Genomic DNA, 21,705 nt, shown 5'->3' with positions numbered 1-21,705 from the left:
AACCTGTACTGTCAAGGAATGTCCTAATACTATGGAATCACTTTGTCTGATAGCTAGTGCTGTGGCTGCAACTGACTTGAGGCACGCAGGCAGAGCCTGGGCTACAGGATCTAATGTGCTCGAAAAATAAGCACAAGGCTTGTATTGTCCTGCTTGATCTTGTGTGAGAACAGATAATGCTGTACCTTCACGTTCAGTGACGAAAAGTGTAAAAGGCTTACTGTAGTTCGGTGTAGCTAGAACTGGAGCTTGGCATAAGACTTTCTTTAACTCATTAAAACTAAGCGTATGCTCAGATGTCCAAGGGAGGACAGTCGATACGGCTGCCTCCTGTGTCGTTAACTGTATCAGTGGCTTGGCTAGAAATGCATACTGAGGAATCCATTGTCTGCAATAAGAAGTAAGGCCGATAAAGGCACGTACCTCCTTCTGGGTCTTGGGCTGAGGAAGACTCGCTATTAGCTGGATACGGTCGGGTGTCAACTGCCTACCCCTCTTGGACAGTAAGTGGCCTAAATAGATCACTTGCTGGACACAGAATTGAAGCTTCGAAGGGGACACCTTGTGCCCCATCTCGGCTAGAAAATACAGAACTGTCAGTGATGCTCGCTCGCAAGCACGTTCAGAACGGGCTGTGATCAGTAGATCATCGACATACTGGAGCAGGGCAGCGTCAGTTGGCATGTGAATGTTGTCTAGTTGTCTCTTGAGTGCTTGACTGTAAATACTAGGACTTTCTGTGAAACCTTGAGGAGCGCGTGTGAACATATAGCTCCTTCCATGTAAACAGAATCCGAAAAGAAACTGGCTGTCTGGATGAATGGGGACACTGAAAAACGCGTTCTTGAGGTATATGACTGTAAAAAATGAGGCTTCAGAATCAATGGCTGTCAATAGGGTAGAGATATCTGGGACAACAGGGTACTGGGGAATGATACATTTATTGAGTTCTCGAAGGTCAATCACTAATCGATATACTGGGGGTGCATTTGGATCAGTACGTTTCATGACGGGAATGATCGGAGAATTACATACATTGGAGTCAGTTTCTACAACTACTCCTTGAGCCATGAGCTCGTCAATAATTTTGGATAAGGCTGTTACAGCCTCTGGTGGCAATCTGTACTGTCTGATTCGTGGCAGGACTACACCTGGCTTGAGAGTCACACGATGGGGTGTGATTTGCATATAGCCAACATCAGTTGGACCTTGCGCCCATAGATGCTGCGGAACATTAGACAATCTCGGATCAAAATCTCGTAATACATAGTGACCCTTGAAGTCACGTAAAAACAATCGTATTCCCTCGGGGGAACAGCAAATAACTGCACCTAACTCTTTCAATGTCTTAATGCCTAACAAATTTTCCGGACAGGACTTAGTAAGTAACAGATCAGTAGTGCGGGACAGTGGACCTACTTCTAGAGTGACTGGCTTTGATATCTCGTTTACAATAGGCTTTCCTGAAAATCCAAGGGAAACATTTCTAGAGCCTGAGAGCGGAGCCCCTGGAACTTCGGCGTGACTGATGGTGGTCCTACTTGCCCCTGTATCAATCAAAAACTTTCTGTCTTTCCCTAATACTTGACTGTGAACATAGGGACCCTCTTGATCTACAGGTATCTCGATGAGAGGCAAGCCTACCTCCCTCTCTAGGCTGTTTCATGAATACTGTTGATACTCTGGATACTCGGACTGTGCATACTGGTACATCTGCTGTGTAACATGCTGTGTTGCAGCAATAGGCTGCGGTGCTGTAGCTGTCTGTTGTGCATTCTGTGGCTGAGGAGTCTGTGAAACTTGTTCTTGTCTAGGCGGACGTGGTCTTTCTTTAGTCTTACCGGTAGCTATATTGTGTTTCAGAACTGCACACTCGTTTATAAAATGACCTGGCTGTTTACAATAATTGCATGTCCCTTTAACGGGAACTGCAGGATGACTGGCTTGATTCGTACCCCTCTTCTGACTGTCTTGAGGAACAGATTGTGCAACTAGTACTTTCATTTTCGTGTCTTTCATACGTTTTCTCTCATGTTCTTGCTCTTCTCTAATTCTATTCTGGTGATACTGGAGCATCTGTAACATCTGGGACGGGGTATTAGCTTGCCATGTACTTTCGACTTTCAAAACTCGGTTCTTAACTTGTGGACTTGAATTCTCGACTAATTTAGTAACAAAAAGATGAGGGTATGACTCGCTACTTGTCTTGAGGCCACTGTTTATACTAAAGCATTTCTCAAATCTAGAATAAAAATCACTAGTGTCTTCATCTTGTTTCTGTTTACAGGCTGAGATTGCATCCCAGTCTTCCTTTTTAGTGGCTAATAATCTTGGCAAAACTTGTATCAACAATTCTGGTAATTCTTTACATTTCTCTCCAAGACCGGTACCTGGTACTCGTATCTTATCTTCAGCTTCTAGAACTGCCCAATCGATCTTTTTCTCTCCCACCTCCCATTCTTTTTCCTTGAGTTTCTCGTATACCCCTGCGGGCAACAGGACCTTTAACATTTTAATAATATCTGGATACGTGTATTCTCCCATACGGAGCATGTCTTTTAATTCTCGGTGGAACCCTGCTGGATCTTTATCATGACAGGGAATTAATTTCTTCATCTCTAAGAGTTCCATCTTTGTAATCGGGGTGTAAACAAATACTCGTTGCATTTCACCAGCTGCTGTCCTAACTGGGTGTACTTCTCGTAACGGATTCTGTCTGTCTATGTAAAACGGTTTACTTTCTTGGGGTGAGACATGAACAAAATGCGGGTTCAAAAACATACTATATTTGTGGCGCTGTTCTAGAATAACACTAATTAAATCGGTACCTAAACCTTTCCATCTATACTGGAGTAACTCGTTCAGGACATCGTGTAACGGACCAGGATCAGAATGTTGACCCTCATACAGAGTAATGAGGTGCTGGATCATATACATACCCACCAGTCGTTGCTCGGCTGGGGGCAATTTCAGAAACATTTGTGCCACTATTTCGTCTGGAAAAGTGGTAGAATCAGTAGCCCATCGGACTGCTGATCGGGCTAGTTCTTGTTCATGCATAGTACTAAGTTCATTATAACCGATTCGTGACTTCAGAATGTGATCGGTAGCTTGAAATACTTGTTCTAGAGAACCTTGTTCTGGTGCTCGATGATGAAGAACTGACTTGTGTTCTAGGCGTGAATGGCGATCTGGAAATCTAGATTTTCCTACATACGCTATTCTGGCGGGATTCTCGTCGTCTACCTCTTCAGTAGAGTCATTTTCTTTCTCGCTTACTTGTGCTGCTTTACGTTGTTCGTGTAACTTTAGTATTTCTTTACGAATTTTCTTGTACATACTCTCTATACTACTGATAGTCTTGTGCTTACCCTCGGCTATATTATCACTCCACCTTGTCAGGATTCTCATTTCGGCCGGATCTTTAGTCGGGTAATCTTGTTCTCTTATTAGACAATTAATCAGAAACTTTAATATCATGAGCTGGATCTCAGCTTTCCTTTGAGACATAGCTTCGCCAATACTTTCTGGATCATCCCCTGTACGGATGAAACAATATATTCTGTCTAGATCTCCTTTCATATCTGGTAGGGTGTCTAAATACCCGGTCACCCGTCTTACACGGATGGAATATATTACTGTACTATCATCACCTGCAACTGGATCATAGCGGCATTCAGTGAGAGCTCGTCGGATGTCTGCAACAGACTTATACTTGGGCGTACGCTGTAACGCACATTCATGTAACTCGGCCAACGTTCTACGTTGGTGTGGCGGCGGGGTACCAGGAGGACCTCCTCCTGCGGCCCCTAAACTGGAATCGTCGACTGATACTCTTCGTGCTGGCAGAGTGGGAAATTGTAATGTAGGCTGGACCGGGGGTACCGTAGCAGGTACTCCGGTGTCTGGAGGAGCAGGAATTACATGATTTACAGGGACTGGCGGAACAGGATTTGCATATTCTGGGACTGTCGTCCAAATAGGACGAGATGAAAATATCAGCTGCGGTCGGTTTATGACGTAGCTTGGTCGGAACTAGTGGTGGCGGAAAATTACTGGATGCCTCTGGGGTCGCTTTTGGCAAGCCTTCGGCAAGAAGAGGGTACATACCCTTAATGAGGGCGTTCCTCTGTCGGTCTGACTGTTCTGTTTTAACTCGTTCACCTATCTCGATTAGTTCCCTTTCTTGGGCTCGTTCTAAGGATTCTCTACTTAGTTCTGACTTTCTGATTTCTTTTTCGGTTCTTTTATGAGATTCTTTGCGCCATAACTCGATGGCATCTTTCTGTGACTGTCTGGCTTTCTTTTTCCATAATGCTTCTTCTACTCTCATGATGCACTCGGCATCCCACGTACCTGATACGGGCCATCTATACTTTTCCTCTAACTCTTTGGTATACTCTACCCATAAATCTAGATATAATATGGCACTTATGCCATGCTTCTGATACATAAAATGACCTGGACTGTCCCTAGGCGGGACAGGAACTGCTGCTTCTAGCAGACCTTTTCTAGTTTTTAGCTGACGTAGTTTCGAGAATAAAGGCATAACTGAACTGTAATCTAGACACAATACAATACACAATGAACACGATAATTATACCACATTCATACCACGACATTAAAATACATGAATAACATTTAAAATAACAGTTCGAACAGAATACTACCTGGAATACTGAAAACAGAATACATGAATTTTCTCGAGAACAGGACTGACTAGAACAGAAACTAGATGCACTGCTGAAACAGTACGAAACTTACCGGTCTCATAAAGAGACACGTCAGGACCCGCATCCACTGAAGTGGACACTTCGTTTTGGGTCTGTGTACCACCAAAACCCACGGACCAGAGACAATTAGATTGACCCTGTCTAGATACTACCCCAGCAACGGTACTCACCGGGCAGCAAGAACGGAAAGCCTCGGACTGGACTGGACTGCTTCGACGCCGGACGGACGGACTTCGGGCTTCTGTTACGGGTGGGCCTCCGGATACCTCGGACCTTGGACTCTCGGCTTGGGCTCTGGTCGGGACTCGCCGCGTTCCTCCACCGCCTCGTCTGGATGCTGGACCGCAACCTCCGTCTCCTCCGTGGGCCTGAGGGATACTTGAAGCAGAAATATCTGCACGTGCACGGTATGGTTCCGTCACGGGCGCCATTATGTGGTAAATAAATAAATAATACCTCTATTTTTGAATGAATATATGAATAACAGATAGCTCAATAAATAAGAGTCAAGATTCGAGGTAGTAGGAGTTTGCAGGTTTAATACAGCATAAAGGACAGGAACAGGACAACCTGCACGGACAAGATCTGGGATGGCTAGCTAGCACAACTTTAATAACAGTGCACAAGTATATATACTAAAACAATTGCATTACAGTGAATTACAGTGAATACAGTAGGCGGAGCAGTGGGTGTGGTCAATAGCAGTCGCGAAAGATAAGGGGGAAAGTAGGTGTAACAGGAGGCGTATACATAGACATGTGATGTAAACGTAACAGAGTATGTCATAAATGGGGCGGAAACATGGAGGGGGCTACCTAAGGAGCCGGGACCTCTAACCTAATGGTGCGCGCAAACTGACAATGACGTGTTACTAGGAGAAGCTGGGGGCTATGAACTCTGTGCTAGGAGCAGAGACTGAAGTCTGGAGAGTCAGGGCGACATGTACCTAAACCCTATCTAGTATCTGATGTTTAGAGAACATGTTGATATAAACTAAGAGTCGGGAGGGTAAAGGCTAACAGACTCTAAGACTGGAGCATGCATTATTCTACATGTAGTGCGTGATGAAGAATATTAAATGACCATTAAATGCAGTATTTCTCTTACATGGAGACGTAAAGGCTAGACGATGACGGAAACTATTGATGCGATTCAGTAGCTTAGGAATGCAGAGAAGGAGGGCTGGACTGATAACTAGAATCATAACATACTCTTGGCAGACTCGTAGGCAGAGCCAGGCTGGGCCGGGCACTGTGAGGCAGGAAGTAAGTGAAGGGTCAGGAACACAGGTGGGGGCTATATCGCTCCTCAGCGAGGGTTCAGGAGACAGAAGCTGAATCTGGTGTCCGGGCCCTTTTGAGGCCTAGAAACGGGGACTTTACAATGAAATAACGTGCACACTGAGAAACGTGGCAACGCAGCTTTACATAGGCCTAATACTCGTAGTATTCACGAGAACTGGAAACTGGCATACTAGAGATGGACACAACTGTAATTGCGTCTTTAATCAAACATGGGGAATACATATGCATATTAATCATGCACACATAACATAAGATGGAGGACACGTAGGGACACAGAACATGGCAAAATTTACTTTTCCACAGGGTGACTACTCCTTAGTCACAAGGGAGAAATCTTAGGAAGAGTCTTGAGTTCCTTCTTGAAGAAAGTAGTGTCAGGATTCAAAGATGATCTGATTTGGAAGGGGGCCAGGTCCTACCTTTATCCTGCAAAAAGGGGCTGGCACGCGACTAAGTCCTGCCCTATGGGTGGGACTAGGAGGGGGTGGTTACACCCCTCTCCTTTGGCGGGCTTTCCCCAGGCCAGGGGCTGGAGTGCCCCTGGAATTGGTTTCAGCCGGCCTATGCACAGTGAGCACCGGGGTGCCACTTGCAGTCACCTTCCTCTGAAGCCCTGCCTACCTAGGATACACAAAATCCTGTCTGGGACGGTGCTAGCACCGCCCCTGGCAGGAAACCCTTTGTCTTTGCCTCCTGCTCTGGGAGGACTCCCAGCAGCAGGAGGGCAGACTTGTGTCTCGGTGGCAGCATCCATTTTGTGGAGCTAAGGCTCTGTTTGACTTTAACCGGGGTTACAGGTTACATCCATGTCGTGTCCCTCGAAGGGTGGAATGCTAACCCCGTCGCCAGAATTGGCGAGGGGTTAGTATTCCAATTCGTATGACACCTTACTCGACATGTTTTGATAAAGCGATACCAGAGTTGGCATATAACCGCGAGGATTATAATGCACTTAAGAGTATATGGTATGCGATATCATGGAAACAGCTAAGGGATGGATCCCGAAAGCCGCAGACAAGCTCAGCTCATGCCAGAGCACTATCTCACACGATTCCAAGCACTCTGCCTTCAGGATTGTTAAGGCCTGCCATAGGAGTGACTGATAGGAGATCTGTGTGTCCATTTAGGTTTAGATATAGGAATACTATATCTAAAGCAAAGGGTGATTACACCACCTTGCCCCAGCTGTCGTGCAGCCAGTTGTGTCAGATTTAGTTAGTCAGTCTAGGGGTGGCATAATACATGCTGCAGCCCCTGGGAGACTTCTGGGTGCACCTCAGCCCTGGGTACAGGGACTTGAGAGGGCCCAGTGCCAATTCAGTACCTGGGTACAATTTGGATTAGAGAGAACAGCTAGGCTGTGGGTCTGATTAGCAGGCCCACAGCCAGGGAAAGTCGTAAACCAGTGAAGCAAAAAGCAAAAATCTGGGTGATCATAGGATTGCAGACCCTACTCTCCTACAGTTGGATAGGCCAGGCTCTCCCAATCAAATGACAGTTTTTCTTGTCGCTCACGTTTTAAAAGCAGTGGTGTGAAACGGTCTCTTGCGTGAAGTGTGAGCGTGCTTCACATGAGACACAGCACGCTTGGGGTAGTATGAGTGCGCGCAGACACGCACCTTGGAGGGAACAATGGTCATACATTTACACATCTGAGGCCTCCTTAATCTTAACACTGCTTGTACCTAAAAGAGAAAATGAGTGACACCATGCAGCTCTGGATTTGCCTATCTGGCATGAGTCTGGGATGTAAAGCAGTCGTTAGACTTATTCTGCCAATTATATGTTTCACAAGATCAAAGTGGTTGAGTCACATTTGGAATTGAGGAATGCACAGCTACTACTTAACCATGCATCCTGCGGAAGCTGACAATGACAGCGCTGGCCTGCTTAGGTTCACCTTTAACACCACTGTTATTCAAAGTAGTAGCAAAATGACCTTTATTTGTAGAACTTGATATTCTAGAAGTAATTTTGTCCAGGTAATGAAACATTTACAAAACCGTGCATTGATTATTATAGTATTACCATTCATTATTGGATGGTGTTTAATTAGCATTGCAAGATAAACGAGGTCAATTTCTGGATAAAAAAAAATATGAATCTAGATAACAAATAGCAAACCTTCCAACGCGCTGCAACTGCATTAAAGGACAAAAACACACAAGGCATGTTTTTGGAGTATAGTATAAAAAAGCCTTAATTCAAACTGCTCATATTTAGTTGCGTGGTAAATAATTTGGTAAAATCGCAGTGTTCCTTGAAATAGGAAGTTTTGCTGTAAAAGGGGTATGCCAAAGTAAAATAGACATAACTATTTGTTTTTCAGCTACCATGCGAGAAACTATTGGCGAACTATTGTTAAAATGCATCGGCTGCTAATATATATCAAGCTGTTTGTAATTCGGCAGCAGAAAAGTTTCTTTGTATTGGTGGCAGTTTTCGTTTGAAGTGCCTTTGGAACAATGGTTTATAGGTCCTAAAGTCCTTTTCATTACTGTGAAGACCAAGGAGACCTGCCCATTTTGAAACAACCATCACACATAGATGCATAGCACAATGCAGCGCCTAACAAGGGTGGTACATCACACTTACACTTGTTTTTGTACATGGCAACATTTCACAGTACTTAAGAGAGAGACTTTATTTAAATGCTGCCTTATAAATCTAGGCCGATGCTAGTTGTTAAGCACCAGGTACAGGCACAGAATAATGTATACATTTCCAGATTGTGCACATTATGTCTACTGACCTTGAGATAACTAATGCATATTCATTTATTTTGTCTATTTCAATAATTTGACTCGCATTAATGTGATTTTTTTTTTCTTTTAGGGCTTTCAGACCACAAAGACATTTATTGTTTCTGATTTTGGTAAGTGGAAATGTACCTTAATTAACTCGACTTTGCATGAAAATGGATGTCGTTTACATGACAAACCTTAAACATTGTGGTTTGAGCAGAAATATATTTCACCTCAGTACAACCTTAAGCCAACCACAGACGGCAGTGTAACATGGAAATCGACACTTAGGGCCCCATTACGATGAACAGCGGATTGCCCCTGCCAGGCTGGTGATAGCCACCGCTGGCCCGGCGGGGGCGATCTGCCCGCCATCCATACATAAAAGACCCCTCGCCACATTAGGAGGACTGGTGGGTCGACGGCGGGCGGAAAGACCGTCCACCGCTTTTCCGCCAGTCAACTCGTCGATCGGGCGGAAAACATGCATAATATGGTGGCGGTGTGTGCAAGACACCGCCATCCATATTATGATGATGGCGACAATTGGCCTTTACATGGTGGCAATGCCGCCATGGAAAGGCATGCGGTCTTCTGTGTTGGGGGCCCGTTGCCAGCCCCCGGGGTGTTGAGGGGTGCACTTGGGGGGTACCCATGGTACCCCCGACATTTGCATGCACAAGGTGGCAGGCATTGCGTGGTGCCTGTCACGTTGTGCATGCAAATGCACAACATGCTGTTTTTACGGTGCGGCGGGTGCTGCTTGCAGCACCGCCCGCCGCAATGTAAAATATGCGGGATGCGCCCGTCAGTGTGGCAGGCGCATCATGATGTGCACAGCGGGACCGCTGCACCCCTGGCGGGGGGCCCCGCATACCGTTACGGTGGAGGGCGGACTATGTCCGTACGCCATTGTAATAGTGCCCTTAGTCACGTGTAAGCCTTGAAACACTGGTGCCATTCTCTCCAAATCCTATCAAGTGGTTGTCTTTTGTAGTTTTGTGTGTATGTTCATATGTCAAGCCTGGTTCCGTTGGCAGGGGAAAAAGGTAGCAACTACCTGGTTTGTCAACAGAATCAAAATCCTACAAAGATACCTTCACTTGTTGCCTTCCACCGTTGTTGACATGAAACAAACAAAACATAATTTGTCTAATGACAATATTTTGCATGAAAAGTTGTCATCCACCAGAAAAATACTGTTGCAAAGACATCCTGTGCCCTGGGCACCCCATTTTTCCTTGGCTGACTGGTGGTAACTGATTCTAACTGTCCATGGGCTCTGCTTAACCAGGCCAGAAGCCCTTTCTGCACTTGCAACTTGCATGTGTGCAAGTTGCAAGTGCAGAGAGGTGTGAGATGTGGAGAGAGGGAGAGGTGTGGCGCCGCGGCCAGGGCGACTGACGCTGGAATCTGGGGACCACGGTTCGATCCCCGGCTCCGGCGGCAGGTTAGCCCAGCACCATGTGACTCTGGGCAATAGCTCGCTTAATCTTCCCGACGGCCCCCCAGCGCCTAGAGACCCTTACGGGTGATTGTGCGCTTTACAAATGTGGACTTTACTTTTTACTTTACAGCTGAGGCCCGAGTTCAGTTTAAAAGCAGCCCTATGTTGCAGGAATGCTTTTAAAATGTAATTGTCACCACACTTGACTTTGGTGTTTGTGGCACTTAAAAATTATTCAACTACAATTTCCAGGCATATTAGTACCCCCAGGAGTCCCTGTGGTTGGGGGGTCAGGTAGTTATAAGATGGACCCTTATCAATTCGGTTTCATATGCCTTGGGTTTAGTGAAATTGCACATTTCACCTCCCACATTGTAGTAAAGTGCACCCCAAATTCGACGTTTTGTGGAATGAGGATCTGCAATATTTTTACATATTCAGAACCCCTAAGGTCTCCTCTAGGTGTTCAAGGCGTGGGGGGTAGGTATAGGCAGAGTCCTAATAAAATATGTTTTATTTGCCCTGGTGTTGGAGGAATTACCTAGTTAATTGTCTCCATTGCCGGCCCCAGCCTCATAGGTTAACATGGCAAGAAGTTATTGATTAATAATTCCCACCAGGAAAACACGAAAAATATAATTCAAGGACTCACTGGAATGGTATTGATAAATCCAACAATATAGTATTGTTGAAGTTATCCTAAAATGTACAGACAAATTATAAGCCAAAATTCAACCATCCACAGATCTGCCCTGCTTGGTCATTGTTAAGTGGATTAGCCAGGCTGCTTTGATGAGGTGATAAGTAGCCCCTGGGGAGAAAGAGCCATTATGGGAGGAAAGGGAATAGGAATTCCAGAGCAAAGGGGAGTAGTCGTAAACACTGATCTTCAAATGGAGGAGGAGACAAGCTGGAGAAACCAGTTTCATTTTCCCCCTACCATTTGAACCCAACCAGATGACAAATTACCCACTTATTTCTCATTTAAATATATGCAGATCAAGTATTACCTGGGGAAAAACATGGGGTTGAACGTGATAACTTACTCTGTGATCTGGGACTGCCTATACAGGGAAACTACTAAGTTTTTAATTGGTGACATGTACAAACATCTGTCCAATTTTAAGCTGGATGGATGTGAAAAATTAGCAACACGCTGGAGTCGATCATTGAACATAGTTATAACACCTGTCACGATTAAACAGGCCCTGGATAACATAGGGGATTCAGTCCACTCTGTGAGCCTTCAATTACAGCAATTTCACACAATTTGTATGCTCTACTATACGCCTGAAAGAATAGCAAAATAGCGTTGGGGAAAAGACAAAATGCCCCAAATGTGGGACCTACGTGGTCAGTCTTATTCATATGTTCATGGAGTGTCCGGAAAGACTTACTGGCAGAAGATAGGCCAAGTGCTCTATCTTAAATTATCATTGGGTCCCACGTTATTTGTCTTAGAAATTATGCTAGGCTATAAGGCAGATAAACCAGTCTTAGCACGTCTTTTTTCAATTTTGATGGCTGCCACTAGATTAGCTGTTGCCCGTGCATGGGTTTCACCGACGCCGCCATCTATTGGTGAATGGTGGACTATTATTAGGGAAACATTTTGTTTGGAAACTACCTTGGCTAAAGTAAGGGGTATTCGGTCTATGGCCAAAATTTGAGCAATCTGGGGACCCATGGACATGGCGGCATCATAATAATCAAATAAAGTGGGTATTTAGCTTATTATGATATAAATTTGTATGTCATGTCATAGTTTTGAAACATCTGGGTCATATATATACTTTTATTTTCTCTTTTTGCAAACGCTTTAGTCTCTTTTTAGGTTCTCATTCTCTGTTTCACCTAATTGTAAAGTCGATATGTATTACTTATATTAATTTTTCTAATGTATATTATGTATCTTTTGCCCCATTTGATGACAATAAAAACAATTTAAAAATATATATAACCCAACCAGATGACAAGCTTAAGGAAGGAATGTGTAGATACCAGGATGAGACAGTCTATGTAGATGAGCCATTTGCAGGTTGGTTTAGCCAGCTCTTGCCTCTTTGCTTGTGTCTTCAGCCATATAGAATTTTTGAGAAATGTTGCTTTCTGGAAGGAAACGGTCATGCTCTGGGGTGTTGTCCTGCACTTCACTGGATAGGAGTGCTCTCCTGTGTGACCCAGACAACTTGGAATACATATCTGAGAGGGACAGGACCTCTCAGATCTGCTGCCTGAAACTAGAGGAAGAAGAAGGGTCCATGCTGGAAGTTTGATTTGCACCAATCAGTCAATGCACTCTGACTGACTGAGACTGCCGCACATTCAGGAACTACAACTCTGTGGACCTAACCTGCTTCAAAAGGACTAGAGAGTGGACTCCCTGTAAGCTACAGGTTAACAGAGCTCACCTGGACCATCACCACTAAGAATTCCCAGCCTGGAGTTCTACCAGTGGATTTGTAGGTTTTTTTTTCCAAATGGATTGTGGGAATTTAAGTCCCAAACTTTCAAGGTTGATCTTGGAGTTTCCAACACTTGGAATACGTTTTGGACACTTTGGGACCCTCACAGGAACTTCAGAAAGAAATTCCAGAAGCTTGGAACAAAAAAGCTTTGAAAAAAAAGCTCCCTAAGTGGACCTACTTGACCTTGCTGGAGACCATCAATTGAGCCGGCCTGCAATTCATGTTCGTCCTGGGGAAAAGCTCCGGAGGTCTGACTTCCATAAGTTTAGCCGGGAGCTTGTTGCAAGGCAAGCTGGTGAACACTCGCCAAATCTGGAGTGGCTGAGAGCTTCGAGGGACCCCCGGAGGAAAAGCTCCAGAAAAGCTCCTAAGTCAGAAGGTAAAAACTTTGAGACCTACCACGAGGGGTAGCCCTGCTGGGCTCCATCGCATCAGCCTGAAACTTTGACTTTGTCTCAGTCTAGCGCAACTAGATGTCCCAATAGGCGCTACAGGTTTATATGTGCTATATAGTGCTAAATCTTTACATATGTATATATCTGGTTCTCTACAATGGATTGTTTTTCGTTTTGGTGTCTTTTTAAAGATAAAAAATTCTCCTATTTTTATAAATGTTGGATTTTTATTATGAGTTGTGTCTTAATTATTGACAGAATGTATGTTTTTAAATGATTTACATATCTGTCTTTGAAGTTAAGCCTGCCTGCTCAGAGCCAAACTACCAAGGATTGAGCATGAAAATAATTTTCTAAGAAATTATTCTGAGCCCTATATTGTGTTTGTGGTATTATTGCCAGTGGTAGGTGCACATTTACCACTGCTAATGATTCATTTCCCAAAAGCTACCAAATAGTGGTATTGATAGCGGGGTCATTTCAACTTGCAATGTCTACTTAAATGAATGAACTGGGTATGGGATTGCTAATCTTTTCTGGACCTCAGTGTTTGCTTCGGATAGTCGATTTTAAGGCTGTGCACAAAGGGTGATGGCAAAGAGGGGGCTTAAATTGAGCTAGTGGGTGCCAGTGGAAGCTATCAGCACTTATTTTTGAGTCTGGCAATTATTTTTCTGCAATAGATCATTTACAGAGTGCAAGGAAGGGAAATTCACAAATCAGAAAGACGGAGGAAGAACACAACGTCACAACTGTCTCAACGGGTAAAAGTAGGAACCTGCAAGAGTGAGAAAACGGGTTTGGAAGATTCTGGTAGTGGACTAAAGCACTCGGTGCAGCAATGTTTAATTGCACCAGATGTCGGCTTCTGAGCAGAGCTTAGGGCACTAGTACTCTTTCTTTCATGAATTAAGCACTGGGCATAGGCACTTGCGAGAAAAAGTTATACAGTATTTCGAAGGCACCTTCAAAGAGGCAAACTTACCCTAACCCAACTCAGTAATACGGTTTTGCTCAAACCCCTTTGACAGTACTTGTTAACAAATAGGATTGTGTCCTCTTCTAAATTTTTGGTATCTCACGGTAGAATGTGAGACATCATCATCCTCTATGAAACTTGGCTCAATCGCACTTCCACTCCCTTCCTAGACCTCCTAGTGCCTCCTACCCATGGCATAATCTGTCTAGGCAGAGCTTTGATGCCAGGTGGTGGACTAGCTTGTATACATCGGAGCACACTATCGGTCTCCCACTTGGAGTCCTTTACGCCATCTTTATGCGAATACCTTTGTCTCAATATTTTTAGTCACAACCTTCCATAAGCAAACTACACACATTTTATCACCCCCCTGGGGACAACCTCCCCTTCATCGAGCAGTTAATGGAAATCATCTCTGGCAATGTTGATTCTGCCATGGCCCAAATCTTCCTCGGTGATTTTAACCTTCACTGTCCAACCTCAATGACCAAGCTGTAACATGCCTCAAATCCTTCCTAATTGATCACGATCAGATTCAACATTGTGACCAGTCAACCCATAATAAAGGAGAAATTCTGGACCTCATCATCACCAAAGATCACACCATCACATTGGACACCAATACCTTGTGTGATTGGTCCGATTATTACTGCATCTTCTTTTTTATCAACATGGAAGTCTCCCAGAGAAAGTCGCAACCAACAAAATTGAATATTTGGAAAAGGGACCTCAGAAATATCAATACAACAGCTCTACAGACTCACTGTATATCTGCCCTCTCTCCACAGGTTGACACAACTGAGGTGCATGCACTCACTAACTCTACTATCACTAGCTTTATGGATTCCATTGCTCCACTCCAACAAAATAATGCCTCAACTAAAATGTCCAAACTGTGGTTCAATGACAACATAAAGACGGAGCGCTGCAACCTTAGGGCAAAAGAACGATCCTAGAAATCAAACCCATCTTCAAACCAACTAATAATACTTAGAATGGTAAGGAGTTCCTATAATAAACAAATCAAGATCACGAAGGCCGACTACTACAGGTCCCAACTCAATCAAGCCGCCGCTTGGTCTCTGGAGTCAGCCCACCTTTATGTGATGATCTGGCTGCCTTCTTTACTGAGAAATCCAGACTCATCAATATAGATCTTGACTCCAGGAAGAGGCTATTGCTATCTGGGAGGTCTGCGCCCCCCCAGACCCTATCTGAGAAAATCGAACCGACTAGCCTGAACACTAAGAGCAATGCCTCATGGAGCACCTTCACTTCATCAGTGAAAGAGACACTTACAAGATTCTTCAGAGCATCATCCCATCTAATCATTTTAGTGAGCCACTTCCACCGTCCATCTTCAAAAAACTGAAGGAGGTTTTCACCCCCATCTGGACAAAAATTGTCAATGTGTCTTTCTCACTAGGAACGATCCTGGGTTGCCTAAAAACTGCTCAGGTAACACCTATCCTACAAAAGCCTACAGCAGATAGTACGGACCTTAACCACTTCCGCACTATCTTTAACATCCCCACCCTAGCCAAACTCCTAAGAAAAAATGTACCCAATCTCAACTCTGTGCCCACATTGAGAATTTCCACCACCTGGACCGACACCAATCTGGCTTCCGGAGTGGGCACAGCACCGAATCGGGTCTCACTCTTGTTATGGATGACATTTTAAAAATGCTTGATCTAAATGAATCCTGCCTCCTTATCCTCCTTGACCTTTCCTCTGTGTTTGACACTGTTAATCACGACAACCTCCTATCCATTTTGAAGCACAGGTTGGACCTTTCTGGTGCGGCGCTACAATGGCTCTTGTCCTTCCTCTACAACAGTTCCCAAAGAATTAAGGCAAACCAGTCTCTGTCCCAGCCATCACCAGTATCGATGGGGGTCCCCTAAGATTCCACCCTATCCCCCATACTCTTTAATCTGTTCTTGGAACCCTTAGCTAATGCACTAAATTCCGCTGACATTCTCTTCCATATGTATGCGGATGATACGCAACTCTATCTGAAAATCTCCTCCCCGAATAACCTCATATCACTCAACTCTACCCTAATAAATACTCAAAACTGGTTAACTGAGAACCACCTTTTGCTAAACACCACCAAAACAGAATTCCTTCTCATTTCTTCCCCGAAACACATCCCCAAAATAGATCTTCGGATAAACCACCTCACTGCCTTCAACTGCTCCCCACTCATTGTTGACTCAGCCAAATCTCTAGGGCTCACCCTAGACAAGTATCTGAACATGAAAAATCATGTCAGCAATGTGTGCAAGGGAGCTAATCACCTAATGAGGATACTCTGGAATCTAAAACATTTCCTCCCACAAGCAGACTTGAAGCAAGTGGTCCAAACGCTTGTTTTGCTGAGGCTAGACTATGGCAGTGCTACGCTCTGTAGCATCCCCAAATATACCTTGGCCCCACTAAGGGCTTCTCTGAATGCGGCGGCCAGATTGGTCACGGGTACCAAAAGAAACGAGCACATCTCCCCAGTCTTACAATCCCTACATTGGTTGCCCTATGAAGCAAGAATTCAAGTAAAGATTGCCTGTCTGTCACACAAAGCCCTAAATTTCAAAATCCCCAGTTATCTAGCTCAAAAGCTAGAATTATCAGAAGGGGGTAAACTTTCTAGGAGTGCTAACTCTCTCCTCCTGAAACCACAAAGCTTTTGCAAAAAGAGAACGTGTCAACAAGCTGTCTCCGGCTCTGCACCAAAGATCAGGAACTCTCTCCCACCGGAAATATGTAGAATCTCTTCCAAGGTTGCTTTCAAATTAGAAGTAAAAAAATTCCTCATGAACAAGTTCCTACCTTAAAAGGGTCTCGGATCGTCTGCTCTAATGCTCTGGACTTACACCCTAAGTCCTGCCTTTGATATTATTCTGCTTTACTAGTCACTTGCTCCCCTCCCAGTTCTCTATGGTCCAATTATTATATTTCCCTTTGTTGTCCCTTTTGTTCGTAACCTTTTGTTTGATATGCATATTTGATGTGTTTGGGTTGGTATTCCTTTTGACTGTACTACAACTATTACCTTCCTCTCCCTCAAATTGTACAGCACGCTGATATCCTTCGGGATCATGTTTGCGCTCTATAAAACTTTATGAATAAATAAATAAAATAAATACAAATGTGAGCACAAAGTGAGAGCTGGGCAGCGAATCAAGAGGCCTGTCTATAAGGGCCTTACCACAAGAGGAATACTGAGGCCTAGTTGTTTACAGGTCTTACATGCCTGTCCTACTCACTCCTTAATTTGATCATACCAGATGATGCTTGGGGAGAGGAAGAGAAAAGGGTGCATACTTATATGTTTTCAAAAAGTCAAACGTAAACATAGATGATTTCTATATATTGTGGGATTTTAAGTCAGCTTAGATGGCCCTGCTATTCTCTGCCTGAAAGAGACCAGAATTTCCCTCTGGCCACGGTTTAAAGGATATATTGCTATAGTTTCATTGAAGATTCAGTACAAACACAATCTGGGAATTCCTTGTATCATAAAATTTTGATTTATTATCCCATATCTTTTTTCTTTCATACAATTACTATTAAGATACAGCATTTATCTCTAATAATATATTTGCACAGACAGGATGAAATGTTCAAATCATCAAACAATGGATGTCATCTGTAATGATTATCACATAGTATAACATTCAAGTTTCAATATTAGTAGCCAGTTAAAGCAGCCAGTTTCGATATTAGCAGCCAATTTCGGTGTTAGAAGCCCAGCACGTTTTGAGTGTGACTCTACTTCTTCACGGCCATTGGTCAACAGAAAGGCTCCTTAATTACGTTTTTCTAAGGTCACATAATATCTTGTCTCCCTCTTCTTTAGAAGGTGTCCCATTCATTCATATAAGTGATTACATCCTTGGATTTCTCCCAACGTACTGGTAAGGGGCTCAGATATTAATTGTATATGTTCATGAAACGTATGATCACTCACAGCGCCTTCACAAATGGATGGCAACAGATGCTGTCCAAAATTAATAGAACTACACTTCAATGTGTATCACAAACAATCATCGGTACTCTGTTATTAAATTATTATTCTAATTATAACTGAAGATTAAATCCTTTGACTAGTTACCTACCTTTCCAAGAATTTATCAAAATAATTCTTGTCGTTTAGAACTTCAAACTTCTGTTTTGGGATCACCCCAAACACTGTCTAATGACAAAATTAATGGGTTTTTTCATATAGTTAAAAATTATTTTCCCAAAAAAATCCAAAACATCACAATAATAAATGCTATATTTTCAGCTCAGTATGCAGTATCTTCATATTAGAAACCCTAGATGGCAAGGTGCTTTATCATATCCTATGATGATTATCTCATTAGTATTCATTTTTTTATCTATTTTTTTTTCATCTTGAAACGGAATCCGGCTACATTGTACAAATGGGTTGTTTCTGGGTCAACTCTGATTTTTGACTTCCTGTGTAAAGACTTCGAATGTGAGCAGTGCATTCTCCTGATTTCATTAACGACGTTCTTCTTAAATTTTAAATCTATATATATCTACATGACATAAACAATGCAAATAATGAAAAAGTGTAAACCAGTTGCCTTGTAAGTCACTGTGTTTTTTTATTTACCTTTATTTGGGCCTTCAAATTCTATCTGAAGTATTCAATTTAATAACGTTTTTAAAGTGTAATATATTTTTACACTTCAAATAACGCTTTGTGTGGTATGTCTAACACCATAATCTTGTCGTGCACTTGCATACAAACACAAATAAAGCTTGTATTCTTTGTTGTATCTTCCTGTTGCTCAAAGTAGAATTCCTTAAAAAACAGAAGACAAGAGGCTTTTGGCAAAATAGGAACAAGTTGTTTAATTAAACATTTCGGCATTAGGTCTGAGGACTGTCTCAATTTACATTCGGTTTGTGTCCTTCATATATACAAAATACAATAGGAAATGAAAGGTCTCAACAATCCCATATATGGTGAGCAATGTTTGTTGCTGCCTTTAGAGTCATAAATTAATGGTCAATGGCTACTATGGGTGGGTCTTGACCTCGCGTAGACACAGTGTTGGCCAGAGGTGAATGTGTTTAAATGTCTGGCATGGAGAGCATGTGATCACTGCGTGTGCCAGGTCCTGGATGGCTGTGTGTTCCTAACTCATGTGGCATCTGACTTTATGGTGTTTTTAGAAGCGGACATACTCCCCCCGGCCATGTGTGCTTTGTGCAGCAATCTCCCCTGACCATTGTATTTCGCTGCTCCTACCTGTGGGATTGATCAAGAGTTCCCTACCCGAGTGTTTGCCTGCCATCTATGCACCCTCCCACCTGTGACCTATCAATCAGCAATACCATGACCTAGGTCTCAGGGCCTGCCTATCGGCATATTTGCGACTCGAGGTTGATGCAGAGTGCACAATGGGGGAATCTGTTAATAAAGATGATATTTCATTCCCATCGATGTATGCCTCGTTTTGCAAATTAACATTCCACTGTGTACTAAGTCCTGCTGACATTATATGTCTTCATTCTGCCGTATACTCTTATCCCTATGAAACATAATTCCAATGATAAAAGAACGTGACTCTAAAACTTTTTGGGGGAAATTATTTTAGTTTAGGTGTTTAATAATAGTATTTCATTTCAATGTGCAAAATGTAAAATGACGAATTAGTTATTCAGCGGTTCAATAATATCAAAGTCCAAATAGTTCTTCAAATGTATAGATGGAGAACTCACTAGCCATGTTGCTATTCACCCTAGCATGGCACTTTTGTTTTATTACTGTACTCCTCTACTACAGACTCTACTCAGTAGATAGCAAGGTACAATTAATCATGTAAGTTGTTGGTGCAGAGCGGGAATATCGTCGTAAAAATATCGACTAACCTTAATATCGCCGCAGAAATATCGACAAGAAGAAATATCGATGACAAAAATATAGTTTGACAAGAATATCGACAGACAGGTAAGTAATATCGTTAACATTAATATAGTTGTAATAAATATCGTTTACAAAAACATAGTTTACAAAAATATCGTTTTTTAAATAATAATAAGTAATTAAGTGTTTTTAATGAGTATTGGTTGTCAAAGTAGTATTTTTTGTAGTATTTTATTAGTTAATACCGTATTTTATGTTGAATTTAGTGTTAATAGTTCCGTAGCGGGTTGTGGGTTTATAGGGGAGTAGGGTGGGAAGTAATTTAAATATAATAAAATAATTGATTAATTAATGTGTTAATTGAATATAAATAGTGTAATAAATAATGGTTAATTAATTTCAATTAGTTAATTGATTAATAATTATGTAAATTAATTATGTTAATTGTTTAATTAATTTTAGGTGTGTGTAGTTGAATTTTTAAGTGAAAAAGTAGTGAATTAATTACATTTTAATTGAATAATTATTACATTAATTATGTTAATTGTTTAATTAATTTTAGGTGTGTGTAGTAGAATTTTTAAGTGAAAAAGTAGTGAATTAATTACATTTTAATTGAATAATTATTTAATTAATGATTAATTAAATAAAAATAAAGATTTGTTAATTTTTAAACATTGTGAATACATTTAGTAATTTTTACCCCTACACTATCCAACACTTTCCCTACTGTTGCACCCTCTGGAGTGGGAATAGTAATTTTTACCCCTACGCTGTCCAACGCTTTCCCTACTGTTGCACCCTCTGGAGTGGGAATAGTAATTTAAACCCCTACGCTATCCAATGCTTTCCCTACTGTTGCACCCTCTGGAGTGGGAATAGTAATTTAAACCCCTACGCTATCCAACGCTTTCCATACTGTTGCACCCTCTGGAGTGGGAATAGTAATTTTTACCCCTATGCTATCCAACGCTTTCCCTACTGTTGCACCCTCTGGAGTGGGAATAGTAATTTTTACCCCTACGCTATCCAACGCTTTCCCTACTGTTGCACCCTCTGGAGTGGGAATAGTAATTTAAACCCCTACGCTATCCAATGCTTTCCTTACTGTTGCACCCTCTGTGTGGGAATAGTAATTTAAACCCCTACGCTATCCAACGCTTTCCTTACTGTTGCACCCTCTGGAGTGGGAATAGTAATTTTTACCCCTACGCTATCCAACGCTTTCCATACTGTTGCACCCTCTGGAGTGGGAATAGTAATTTTTACCCCTACGCTATCCAACGCTTTCCCTACTGTTGCACCTTCTGGAGTGGGAATAGTAATTTTTACCCCTACGCTATCCAACGCTTTCCCTACTGTTGCACCCTCTGGAGTGGGGAATAGTAATTTTTACCCCTACGCTATCCAACGCTTTCCCTACTGTTGCACCCTCTGGAGTGGGAATAGTAATTTTTACCCCTACACTATCCAACGCTTTCCCTACTGTTGCACCCTCTGGAGTGGGAATAGTAATTTTTACCCCTACGCTATCCAACGCTTTCCCTACTGTTGCACCCTCTGGAGTGGGAATAGTAATATTTACCCCTACGCTATCCATCGCTTTCCCTACTGTTGCACCCTCTGGAGTGGGAATAGTAATTTAAACCCCTACGCTATCCAATGCTTTCCCTACTGTTGCACCCTCTGGAGTGGGAATAGTAATTTAAACCCCTACGCTATCCAATGCTTTCCCTACTGTTGCACCC

At 42.7% G+C, this 21,705-nt stretch overlaps 1 protein-coding gene across 1 annotated transcript in view; it reads left to right on the top strand.

Moving 5' to 3' along the window:
• LOC144762795 (CD109 antigen-like) overlaps positions 1-21,705 on the top strand; it is a 628,126-nt gene that overhangs the window by 300,313 nt on the left and 306,108 nt on the right. The window contains exon 6 of the mRNA XM_078648065.1: positions 8,873-8,912. Within this exon, the coding sequence (XP_078504191.1) occupies positions 8,873-8,912 (40 nt within the window). The remainder of the gene's footprint in view (positions 1-8,872; positions 8,913-21,705) is intronic.

This window comes from Lissotriton helveticus, chromosome 6 (genome assembly GCF_964261635.1).
Source record: "Lissotriton helveticus chromosome 6, aLisHel1.1, whole genome shotgun sequence".
NCBI classification, from domain to species: domain Eukaryota; kingdom Metazoa; phylum Chordata; class Amphibia; order Caudata; family Salamandridae; genus Lissotriton; species Lissotriton helveticus.
The sequence above is the reverse complement of the archived record's forward strand: the minus strand, read 5'-3'. Positions and strand labels throughout refer to the sequence as shown.